Source organism: Hyposmocoma kahamanoa, unplaced genomic scaffold (assembly GCF_003589595.1).
Source record: "Hyposmocoma kahamanoa isolate Upper Pololo Valley unplaced genomic scaffold, ASM358959v1 224, whole genome shotgun sequence".
NCBI lineage: Eukaryota > Metazoa > Arthropoda > Insecta > Lepidoptera > Cosmopterigidae > Hyposmocoma > Hyposmocoma kahamanoa.
The window spans coordinates 543,663-555,919 of NW_020653743.1; the positions used below are offsets into that span (position 1 = coordinate 543,663).

Below are 12,257 nucleotides of genomic sequence, written 5' to 3' on the forward strand. Positions count from 1 at the left end.
ATGATCCTCCTAAACAAGCTACCCACGACGTTTATTGGCGTTGCAGAACAGGTGAGTTCCGAGGACGGACGGGTGGCGTGATGCGCTCGGACCGCTGCACGTGTTGTTTACACTTTGCTTCGATATGACATATTTTCACTTTTAGCACGCCACGACGACGCCGCTGTCATATACAATATACTATAATAACACACGCTTCTATAATAAGGTTACGGTTGAAATTCTTTTGAAAAATTTAACAATGTATACAATCAAAAGGAAAGGCGTATCTATTATTACGCACTTACATAAAATTTTGACCCTTTTTATCTCACAACACTTTGGTTTAATCTACCTACAACCTAATCAGGACATTAATTATAATAATTATTCTGTCGTCGTGACGATAACAGTATTATAAACTAACGTTTCTTGTTACATATATAAATGTGGAGTTCTGTAATTGGCCATGGTTTGGTTTCTAGATTTTAAGCTCTGATTTATTGTAAGCTGCCGATTTCTCAAATAAAGCGAATGAAATAAGTAATCTTTGCAATCTTTTATTATCAACAGCGTGTTAGCACGTTCGCATGGCGTCAGTTTTACAAGTACGTAGGTAGGAAGTCTTCAGCATAATCTGAAATGTCAGATAATCTTAAATGTGAAACATCTAGCGGTTAGTTTAGCGAACATGTCTAAAACACAAGGATTTACGCCATTTGCTAAACAAGTGCGTTCTTATTTTCGTTAGATTTCGTTTAGCAATTTTTTTACATTTTGTTTTACCATCGATTTTAAAAAAATGTGTCATTGGAGGCTGCCGATCGCGTCTGCACATCTACGTGTTTTTCGATTCTAACCAAAGTTATGTTTGAATAGCCAAAGTTTCAAATTTTTGACGCTCTTTCAAAGTGAAATTTAGAACGAAATCGGAAGTCGATACCTATTAGAAGTTTCTTCCAGATATTTTGCCAGCGCTACAGACTACCAGGCAACTATGGCAATCGCAACAAAAAACACAAAACATAATAAAATCAAGTACAACAAAAAGCTTTCGTAATTTGTGTACTAAGTAAATTGTTTATTTTAACTTTCCAGTGTTTTGTGTCCGGCGCGGTGTGCATCAATGTGCTTGGGTATAGTTGCATGGTGGGCTTCCCTGCCGTGTTACTACCACAGCTGAGGGAGCCAGGGTCCCTCATTCCGCTTACCAGGGACCAAGAGTCATGGATCAGTGAGTTGTCAACTTTACTACCCAGTGACGTAGCCAGTTCTAAATGGGCCTTGAATAAAAATTTGTTTGGGGGATTCTTTTCATCACCAGACTGGGGCGAAGCCTACGAGGAGGGCATTTTAAAGAAATTATACGAGTATAATCTTAAAAACAATGATCCCGGGATCCAAGTAAGTCAAACAAACGCCTTTCTTGCCTTTCTTTCTGCAATCCTATTAATTAATAGCTGAATGCAAATTTAATAGTATTTAAGTAAGTATTTAAATAGCAATAAATGGTTTTTCAAGATTTTCCGTCTCGCAAATGATTAAATTGTTCTACTTGCCATAAACTAAAAACTATAATTATTCTCATTATACTCGTCGGGGTCAGCGTAGGACGCGAGACACGTATCATTGTTATTTATTTATTAAACTTTAGTTGAAGTCAAATTATCATTTACTCCAAGTAAAATTTTTACACTTGAAAACGTCATGTTTTAAGCTGCTGTTCGTTCACTGTGCTGGCCTCTCTGAGAAAAACGAGCAACACACTCTAGGGATTGCTCTTTTCAAATAAACTTAAATGCTATGGAATACATTTTGAATTATAATTGTGTGGAATCTAGATTCGTGTTGTCTTTCGATACATCTTTATCGAAAACATACTCTTCAATTTGTAATATGACTATTTAATTAAAATACTTTTGATGTAAGTTTTAAACTTAGGAAATGGTAATCTTAATATATGCTCCGGAATTTTATTATAAAATCGTTTACCTTAGTTAAAAGAAATCGTGGTACCATGACTTTAGACTTAGTTATGGTTATATTATGGATATCTTCTTTCTTAACGAAATTATTAATATGTTTTATTGACCACAACACATAATGATACAAAAGGCGGACTTAATGTTAAAAGCATTGTCTGCCAGTCAACCTTTGACAAAACGAAATTCACGAACGCGGCAAATTAAACATAATCTTAAATTAATAATGCAATAATAACATATAGGAAATGAAACTATTTTTCCGGATTTAAACTTCGGACTTTAAGTCCGTTATCTACCCAGGATGCTGCAAGAGGCCATTGAAATTAAAAAACATCCTAATTTCAGCAGGGAAGATGGTTACTCCGTACCACCAGTTTGGGATCCAGTATTTCCTCTAATGAAAAATCCCAAGCAGACATAAGATTGCAGTACTAATTAATATGTTTTAGTTTATTCTAATTTCTATTAATAATTAATAATAAATTTAACTTAATGAAAATTCATTCAATAAAATATTTGTAAAACGTAATGTAGCGTAAATTGGAATGTTTTTTTGTAAAATAAAAAATAAGGTATTTAATAGATAACTTTTGTAACTATAGTGAAAAAATAGGGTGGTTTGCAATAATATTAGACATAACTGGTTGAAGACTGTGCCACCTCAGTCAACCGTGTCCATGGGACCTGTAAAGGGCCCGAAACAGTTTCTTTGAAAAAACAAATATACGCGATTTAAATCCGGAAAAATAGTTTCATTTCCTATGTGTAAAAATCGCGAAAACCTAGGAACATAATAATAACAAATTTATTGTTACTGTTGATACGGCGGTAGCTGCACCCCTGTTACTACTTTCTAGTTTAAAACGTGATATTTGGTGTTTTTTATAAGCCGCAAAGAATGGCCTTTGTCCACTTTGGTCTTTTGCACTTTGGGAGAAATCTGTTTTCGGAAAAAATATTATTTATTCATGCACGCCATAACTCACGTAACAAAACCAGAAAAATATCTGTTTTAAATAAGGTACTCAATGCGAAGGCGCACGCAGGATAATTACTGGATTCTTTACTTTTAGAATTGGGTGTCACATTTAAATATTATTACTAATAAGATGTTTATAGCTTTGAATAACAGTTTCAACAACATTTTGGTTATCTCAACAGCGACTAATTAAAATGGCGTAATTGAACCTTTCTCTTCTTTTTCAATATAACCAATGTAAATACCTAAACCATTTGATCTAAGCCCGTCTAAAGAATGTGCTAATTTGTTACACGGTAGGATGTAATTTACTCGATCATAAAAAATCCTGAAAACATGCTAAAATAAAAATAAAACAAAATATCTAACTTTGCACATAATTTTTATATGGAGATATTTCTCTTTAGGTACCTACTAAGGAGAATCTGCTAAATTTTGGTTTTTATTGAAGCCCGCCCTGTAGTTATTAAATTCACATTTATCCCAAAATTTGAAAATTGCCCGGTGGTATAACGACACACCGGACTGCTGCCCCGTCAGTTGCCATCGGGCGCTTGTCGATGTGCAAAATTTTCTCCGCCTGCCTTTGTTTTATTCATATCAATTGTCAACGCGCGGGTTGTGAGACGCGAGTGGCGGTCCTCCATACCTTACCTTCTAAAATCTAGGCTAGCCTTAATTATACTTGACATTTTTATTGAGTTGTATATTTAAGGTATGTTTTTATATCTACTGCAGCATCTCTCGTTGGTTTCGCGATGTTAGCCGGCAACTTCATAACCCCTGGAATTATGGATCAATGGGGACGCCGCCCCATGCACATCATCGTCAGCATCATCAATATCCTCGGATGGGTTATCAACGCATTGTCAACTAGTTTTCCGGTACGATCCCTTTCAGAAAAATTGAGATTACTAGCTTTAGGTGCTAATTGCTAAATAAGCATGGTCAACGGCACTAGAGTAAAAAAGGTGCTCATTGAAGAGAGTTTACGAAAATCTTCGAAGATCCAAATTGAGGTTTTTGTGTATATAGTGTATATACTCGTATAATGATTTAATATACCCTGTTGTATGAGTAAACTCGTGTCCAGAATATGATTCAGTGATCAAATATCTGTTTTTGCGGCTTCCACAGTCTTTTACTTTTACACATAGGTACGGATTCAAATTCGCTTTAACACTTTAAAAACTATTGACTTTAAAACAGCTTATTACGTATTATTATATATTCTTATTATATATTCATTCTTCAAAACTCACTTACGGAATAGTAATGTGGGGAAATTGCACCATAGTATAGGATAAGTTTGTGTATAAGAAAAAAATGTATAAGAATATTAGCTAATATCAAACAGACCGATTCGTGTAGCCATATTTCATTAATTTATTAATATAAATTATTTATATAAATTCATTAAACAATAAATGTTAACATTGACATCGATACACAATCTTGTATGCTACAAATTCGTCGAAAACCATATGCATCTATATTCCCCAATTACAACAGTAAGAAGAAACAATAGAAACTTACATAAATTAAAACTTCCCGCAACTACACTTAGTCTGTACAGATCCGGCCGACACTCAATGGTAATTCAAATTTATGATACCATACCAAAATGAAATATAAAACCAAGAAAAATGAACGATATTTATTGCCCGTCTAAAAAAGTACTTCACCAATAACGTATTTTATAAGTTAGACGACATATTGAATAAGAGGTAAGTGCCAATTGCCCAGTCCTTAAATAGATATAATAAATAAATCATATTTGATTTTATGTAATAAAAAAATTGGAATAATTATTAGTAATTTGTAGTGCTCTCCTGATTTTGCAGACTTGCAGGGTGTCACATGTGTGACTACTGTATTATATTTTTATAATATCTTTGTGAAACCATGTGGCAAGCAATAAAGATATGTATATGAACAATTTTTCAAATACCTATTTATTATTTTCAGATACTCTTCTTTGGAAGGACAGTACAAGGCATCGGTTTTGGCATGTTCATGTCACTTCGCTCAGCTCTCGTCGGCGAGTACACCAGTCCGAGCAACCGAGGATCGTTCCTGACGTTAGTATCCTTAGCTCAATGTACTGGCATCTTCTTAGTGCACCTTCTGGGAACCTTACTACATTGGCAGACAACAGCTTCAATATGTACGTTCTTTCCTTTCGCAAGTCTGGTCATGATTATGTATTCCCCCGAATCACCAAGTTTCTTAGCTGCTAAAGGGAAATATGAAGAATGTAGAATAGCTTTTCATTGGCTCAGAGGTTTTGAAGAAGAAAAAGAACTGGAAGACTTGATAGTTACCAGGGAAGAACTGGAAAAAGCACAAACGAAGACTAGTTTTAGAAAATTGCTGGCGATTGTCAAAAAGAAGGAATTTTACAAGCCGATTTTGATTATGATGCACATGAGCTTAATGATGCAAATAAGTGGAGGTCTTATATTCACAACGTATTCTACTGTTATTATTGGTTTGGTATTAGGACCGACAGTCAATGCTTATTTTTGGATGGTTTTTCTTGATGGTCAAAGAACTTTATTGAATGCCATTGTCGTATTTGTAATGGACAGGTTTAAACGAAGAACGATGCTTTTTGGTATCGGCTGTATTTCTGTTCTTAGTCATATTTTTATCGCTGTTTATGTATATTTAAGAGACAACAGTATTATTGAAGATTATCAATGGATACCAATCGTGCTTGTCAATCTACAGTTCTTTGCAATGGCTTTTGGGATGATACCTTTACCTAGTGTGATAGCTGGTGAGATTTTTCCCTTGCAATACAGAGGTTTTGGGGGAAGCATAAACATTTTTACTTTATCATTGTTGTCGTTTGCTGTTTTGAAGAGTTTTCCTTTTTTGGTTGATAGTTTTGGAATTCATGGAATGTATGTATTATATGGGTCTTTATTGATGTATTCCTTGGTCGCGAATTGGTTTTTATTGCCCGAGACGAAGGGAAAAACGCTTTTGGAGATCGAAGTTGAGTTGAGAGGAAGAAAACTGACACCTGACGAGGCAGAGGAGACCAAATCATTGCAGCAGAACTTAAGAAAGTTGTCGACATGGTCGTCGCGTAGTATGACTGTAGAATTGTGATTAATTGGTTATTTACTTTTTAACGAGGAGCTAAAAAAGGTGGGTCCGTTCGTTATGCTCTGGTATCATTTGTCTCCGTTTTGTTTGCACCCGATTCAGGGGGTCTACTCGCGATTTCTGTCCGACATCCGTCCGAAACAATTACTATCAAATGAGTAATATACGACAAAATTAAAAGACAAGTATCAAGAATGTAGCTTCATTCGCATCACGCGTCTTTTCATTTGGTCAAGTATTGCTTATTTGGCAGTAATTGTTTCGGACGGATGTCGGACGGAAATCGAGAGTAGACCCCCAGGTTACTAAAATAATGAAATTTTAATAGGTATGTAATATTATGAGCCTCTATGAAAATAATTTGAAATAACACGAACTTAGTAAGAAAAAGGTTTGTTACACTTGATGAAATAAGTACAAGTCACAATTATTTTAATGATTTATTCATCATTTTGTAGCATTAATTACCTTAAGTATATGTATGGAGAAATATTTGTATGGCCTACATTTATTTCTCTTGTGAGTTTGGGTGTAATTTGTGGTTGTCTATGTGTGTGTCCATGGCATCTGCGAAACAGGCTTTCTCTAGTGCGTGGCTATATTTAGTGTGCGTTAGTATTGAAAGAGTTAGTATAACTTGAAATAACTAAAAAAAATAAAATATACAATGAAAAGTGCAAACTAGTCTTCGTTGCGGCCGTGCTGTGCTCATTTTGGCAACTAATGAATATTTATTAGTAACTGCCTCCGTGGCCGAACGGTTACCATACCGGACTGCCACGCAGAGGTCCCCGGGTTCGATTCCCGGGCCGGGAGAAATATTTGTATGGCCTACATTTATTTATCTCGTGAGTTTGGGTGTAATTTGTGGTTGTCTATGTGTGTGTCCATGGCACCCGCGACACAAGGTTTCCCTAGTGCGGGGCTATGTTGAGTGTGTGCGTTATTATTATTATTATTATTATTATATTTATTTGAAACTCTACTATTTAAACTTTATTATTATTATTATTATTATTAATTCGCATTTTACTGTACGTTTCTTTTATCGTTTTACCAATACGAGCTTTTTAACAACCAATAATTATTATAATGAAGACACAATTTCATCATACTTTAATAATATCTATATTATCATATCATACATAAATTAACAAGTTCTTAAACATTTTAGTTGTCAACAGTACTTATTGCAAATGAACTCGTATCTGACAGAAGAATAGTGATATAGAATTTATTTGAATCAGGAGCAAACGAAACGAGTGCAAAAGAAACAGGCGCATAACGAACGGACCCAAAATCTTATTAGTTCGACGATTTTAACTTAATAACGCTCTCATGACTTAACATACATATTCAGATAATTTTGGTTCTGAATAGCGAATGTCGCTTTTTATAATATTAAACTATCTCGGCAAAGGAAGCCATAATCTGAGATATGTCTTCGCATTCCTCATACGGCGTGGGCTATCATGGAAAACTGTGTTCTGATATCTCCTCATTGGAGATATGTATCTAAGTGGAGCCAGCAGGCACTGAATTGTCATATAACTACATACTAGTAAATTATGAAATCATATTGTTTTATCAGTTTTGAATATAAATGTTTGTGATAATACGATGTTGTAAGGATGAGTACCTTTTCCATAATCTACATAAGATTAGAACCACTCTTGGTTTTTTTATCAATAGCACTTGAAGAGTGTTGCAGTAATAAATGTGATTTTACTTTATTTTTTTAAGTAGGTCGTATATATAAATACGTATATTTATGTTGTCCCTGAAATATGTGTGAATAAAACTATAATTAAGAAACAAACAAAAATTTTATTTCCTTCTTCAGTTATTACAAAACATTCAGTAAATTATATTTAAACAAATACTACCTACTGAGTGTTTTAGGTCATCATTTTTGTTGTTGCAATAATTTACACAGATCCCTGCATTACTAAATTAGACATAGAACTTCATTGTTTCATTACAAGTATTATCGTCAGTAAGAAGAAGTCCATTACTGAACAAAAGCCTGCTTTATAGCACTCTACAGAATATAAAGCTAGGCTTAAATGCCTGGTCCCCATTATCACATTTTCACAATGCCATTTAATTGATTATTCTACATTTTATCCTTCAAGTTTGAGACTTCATTTTCCTGTAAAGCATTAGTAGCTTCAATATCATGCTCTGTCAATTTCTTGCCTCTAAACTCATCTTCTATTTGCTGTAAAGTCTTTCCCTTTGTCTCTGGCAATAGGAACCAAATCACAGTTAAAAAGTACGTCAGAGCTCCTGCGTAAATACAATAGGTGCCCGATAGTCCAACACTATCAACTAGACCAGGGAAAGACTTAAGTACCGTGAAAGTAACAGTTGCTATTGATACAATACTAATGCTACCACCTACGCTTCTATATTGTAACGGAAATACCTCACCAGCTATGACACTAGGTAAGGGAACCATGCCAGTAGCAACTGTGAAAATTTGTAAATTAATTAAAATCACAGGTACCCACATACTTTCAAATGGTAACATATTATTAGTTTTGCCATATACATAACCTGCTATCATCAAATGAGTAACTACACTTAGGCTTCCTATACTGAAAAGACAAACCCGTCTTTTACTTCTATTTATAATATAAACGGCTATGGTATTTGATATGATTCTTTGTATATCTAAAGCTATCATCCAAAAGTTAACGTTAGCTGACGGTCCTAATACTAAACCTATGATAACTGTAGAATATGACGCCATTGTAGTTCCTCCAGCAAATTCTACCATGGCGTACGCATGGACCATTATAAGAATGGGTTTGTAAAACTCTTTCTTCGTAACAGTAACAAGCATTACTTTCAATTTATTGGTTTTAACTTCAGATTTCTTAAGCACACGTCTTGCTTCTATCATTTCTTCCAGTTCTTCTTCTTCTTCGTTACCTCTTAGCCATCTAAAAACTTTCCTGCAATCATCATATCTACCTCTTGCAGCTAAATAGCTTGGTGATTCTGGGGAATATATGGTGAGGCATAAACTTATGAAGGAAAATGATATGCAGACTAGAGCAGTTTTCTGCCAGCTGATCAAAGAACCGACGAAATGCGCGAAGAAGATGCCAAAAGATTGAGCTAAAGAAATTGCCATAAGGAAAGCTCCTCTGTTTTTTGGGCTGGTGTATTCTCCGACAAGGACTGAGCGTAGGGGTAGAGAAATCCCAAAGGAGAGACCATGTAAAACTCTGCCGATGAAAAGCATCTGGAAAAGAAACGGAAGGACAGGTCAATAAAGGTACCTAATTGATGAGTTCAATGATTGATATTGAGCGAAAAACCAAGTACTACTTAAGTTATAGATTGCTATATCAATTTGTTGAATATACAGGTATTGAGAAACTGCAAGATAAAGCATATATTTGGTTTACATCAATTTACCTCACATCCATGGTTAAAGCCCGGAGCTGATATGAACCAAAACATATATAAAAACTTTAACATTTATTGTAGCATAATGAAATCAGATTCACCTGGAAGTTATCAGCTATGATGATGATAATCCATCCCAGCAGTACAGGCGCGATGCCGACGTAGCTAGCGACCTTGCGGCCGCGACGGTCCATCACTGACGGGGCAACGAAATTGCCCACCAGCATGGGCATCGCCATTGCTGACGCTGGAACCGGGATAATAAAAAAAGACGAGCAATATAATTGTTGCTTATATTCTCTCGAATAGAGACTCATAGGAATATCATGGTCAAGGACGTTGCCTGTTGACATATACATATACATTTGTAAATGTCTAATGGCAAAGAAAATATTGCGATGAAATCTGTATGTCGCAGGTTTGCCACCGTTGGAAAATTGAGTTCCGTAGCTCGCAGTGGGTTAATGACCTCGCAAATGTCATGGAGAGTGTTGAAGTCGCGTAGTGTTGCACTAAGTAACTAACTGTGCTAACCGATCCAAGAGGCGCTGCTCTTATCCAGAGGCAGCTGTGCCCCTGGTTTTTGTAGCTGAGGCAGCAACACTGCTGGATAGCCTAGGGCGCAGCCATGGCCGATCACGTTGCAACATACCGCTGTCGTCACGAAACACTGAAAGATGTTTTTAAAATATTAAAATTATTTATAGAACAAAATAATCATACGGTATAAATTGCGTGCATAAACATTACCTCCTTTAGACTGTAGCCAGATAATTAAATAGATACTTAGCTTACGTACCTAGGTATTTATTTATCTACCTAACAAATTTTTTGATATAACCTTCTACGCTAAGGCCGTCGGGAAGACTTTGTTACACACTTAACAATAGGGCCGCTTATTGTATACTTTCTTTTTGGCTGTTTTAGGGAATGTCTTTTTGTGTATAAATATTTAATTTATATTGAGTGTAATAATACATTTTTTTCAAGGACTAAGCTGCGAGGTACTTACTAATTGGTTTTTATCTGCAAGGCACTCACCTGTTTCATAAAAGGCGTGAATCGTGTTCTCTCCTCCATAGTGGTTTCTCAACTGCAGATCGCGAAGATAAGGCTCTAGCGGCGTAGGTTTCGTCGGCGTCGATGCAAACACGTCACCTGCATTGCGCCCTCTTATCCATGCTGATAACGTTACAACAAATTGTAACGTATTACTTATTGTAAATATATAATTCAGCGGGGTAACTAATAGATTTATTGGAAGAATGTTTGCAGGAGGTCCGGGTTGTATGTAATTCAGTTTACTAATTATCATACGGTCGAGGAAGAAATCTATATAACATATCAAAGGTAGTTTATAAACCTCTCCATCATAACGCGAAATAAACAACTTCGAAATTAAAGGAGGGGAGAATTACGAAGTAAACATTACAATTATAATATAATAACATATAAAAAAGTTAGTGTGCAGTAGAGTAGGACGAGTGATGTAGTGTGTATGTGAAGATCTGTGTTGTCACGGACTTCGAGTTGAAAATTACATTTCGTTACCAGCGCCTCCACCACGAGTTCACCGTGGCAGTTGTCGCTAGCGATGGCGTCAATTACTTCACAATTTGTGTGGCAAATTATGTAGCCGCCCCTAGCGGTCACAAGAGAAACAACACTTTGTATATAAACATTTTACGCGGTCGCTAGCGATAACTGTTGCTGCAATCTCTTGATAGAGCCACAGAAAAGTTAAATTTTTGCTGCATACGTTACATTTTAAATGTTTTACTAGTTTTTTTTTAATTAACCTAATGTGTTCCACTGCTGGGCAATAGCACTTGACTTCCACAGTTCCCTGTTTGACGCAATGTTAGGCCAATCCTTTACATTATGCGTTTAAGTCGTCCTGCCATCTCCTCCTTGGTCTACCTCGTCGTCACTGGCCGTTCTCCGGCACCCACCAGGTGGCTGTGTGAGCCCATCTCTGTGGGTGCATACGACAAACTTGTCCAACCCAGTACTATTTCAACCTGGCAGTCCTTTTCCTAACATCGATTATGCGTGTCTTCGACCGCAAAAGTATTAATTTTTTAAATCTGCGACTCTCTATGTATTTGTTAATTGTTTTGACATGCGTTTCTCTTTTTGTTAAATTAAAATTTGTTTTTAGATTATATTATGCAATAAAAAAATTCTAATTATACAATGTAATATGACTTTAAGAATAAATGCGAACATTGTATACAATAAAAATTTATTACAATGTTTGTATACCAATTGCTGGTGCAACATTAAGAATAATCTTAAACACGTAAACTGTATTTGCCGTGTATGTTTAGAAATAAATATATCTCCATCACATTCTCTCTCTAATAAAAATTGTAACTGTAAAAGATATACGCTTAAATCCTAAAAAATTACATACTTATATTTTAAGGAAGAATAAAGGTGCAGGACTAGAACGCAGCAAGGTTGTTGGCGAGACAGCGGCTGAATTATCAGCGGATAGAAAGTCTGTGGTTTGCGCGGGACCTAATTCCTTTCTTTAAGACACCTATACTCAGAAGTGGGACATATGTAACATTGACCTATGGGACTTTAGATTCTAATTACAAGTATCTCCTAAGTAATAAAGGCAGAACACGAAGTTGCACAAGTGAAATGCGCAGTCCACATTACGACGATGACGAAGGGCATTGGCCTAAAGACCTCTCCCTGTAAAGACACCCGCGCTCAGTACAAACACTACTAGGTAGAAGCAAGAAAATGTAACTGCATTTTTGATC

General features: G+C 35.7%; 2 protein-coding genes across 3 annotated transcripts in view; one reads left to right on the forward strand and one right to left on the reverse strand.

The window, feature by feature from the left end:
- Positions 1 to 12,257, forward strand: part of LOC113228240 (tetracycline resistance protein-like) — a 23,077-nt gene continuing 10,820 nt past the window's right edge. Inside the window, exons 1-4 of the mRNA XM_026461507.1 lie at positions 1 to 51; positions 1,078 to 1,213; positions 3,682 to 3,827; positions 4,912 to 5,024. Of these exons, the coding sequence (XP_026317292.1) occupies positions 1 to 51; positions 1,078 to 1,213; positions 3,682 to 3,827; positions 4,912 to 5,024 (446 nt within the window). The remainder of the gene's footprint in view (positions 52 to 1,077; positions 1,214 to 3,681; positions 3,828 to 4,911; positions 5,025 to 12,257) is intronic.
- On the reverse strand, positions 7,984 to 10,604 carry LOC113228205 (facilitated trehalose transporter Tret1-like). Of its 2 annotated transcripts, XM_026461450.1 has the most exons (5): positions 10,522 to 10,604; positions 10,015 to 10,150; positions 9,582 to 9,727; positions 8,578 to 9,313; positions 7,984 to 8,291 (listed from the first exon to the last, which is right to left on the reverse strand). In XM_026461450.1, exons 1-5 carry the CDS (start codon positions 10,558 to 10,560, stop codon positions 8,275 to 8,277), a joined length of 1,074 nt encoding a protein of 357 aa, XP_026317235.1. In that variant the 5' UTR covers positions 10,561 to 10,604; the 3' UTR covers positions 7,984 to 8,274. The 2 variants fall into 2 exon arrangements, with proteins under 2 accessions (XP_026317235.1, XP_026317234.1); XM_026461449.1 differs by having other exon boundaries at positions 7,984 to 9,313.

What these genes read in the sequence shown, in the direction of transcription:
- LOC113228205 (XM_026461449.1), bottom strand. Translation starts at nt 10,560, where the DNA reads ATGGAGGAGAGAACACGATTCACGCCTTTTATGAAACAG. An exon ending in TCACGCCTTTTATGAAACAG is followed by an intron (nt 10,151 to 10,521) that starts GTGAGTGCCTTG and finishes AACATCTTTCAG; the next exon opens with TGTTTCGTGACGACAGCGGT. An exon ending in GAGCAGCGCCTCTTGGATCG is followed by an intron (nt 9,728 to 10,014) that starts GTTAGCACAGTT and finishes TCCCGGTTCCAG; the next exon opens with CGTCAGCAATGGCGATGCCC.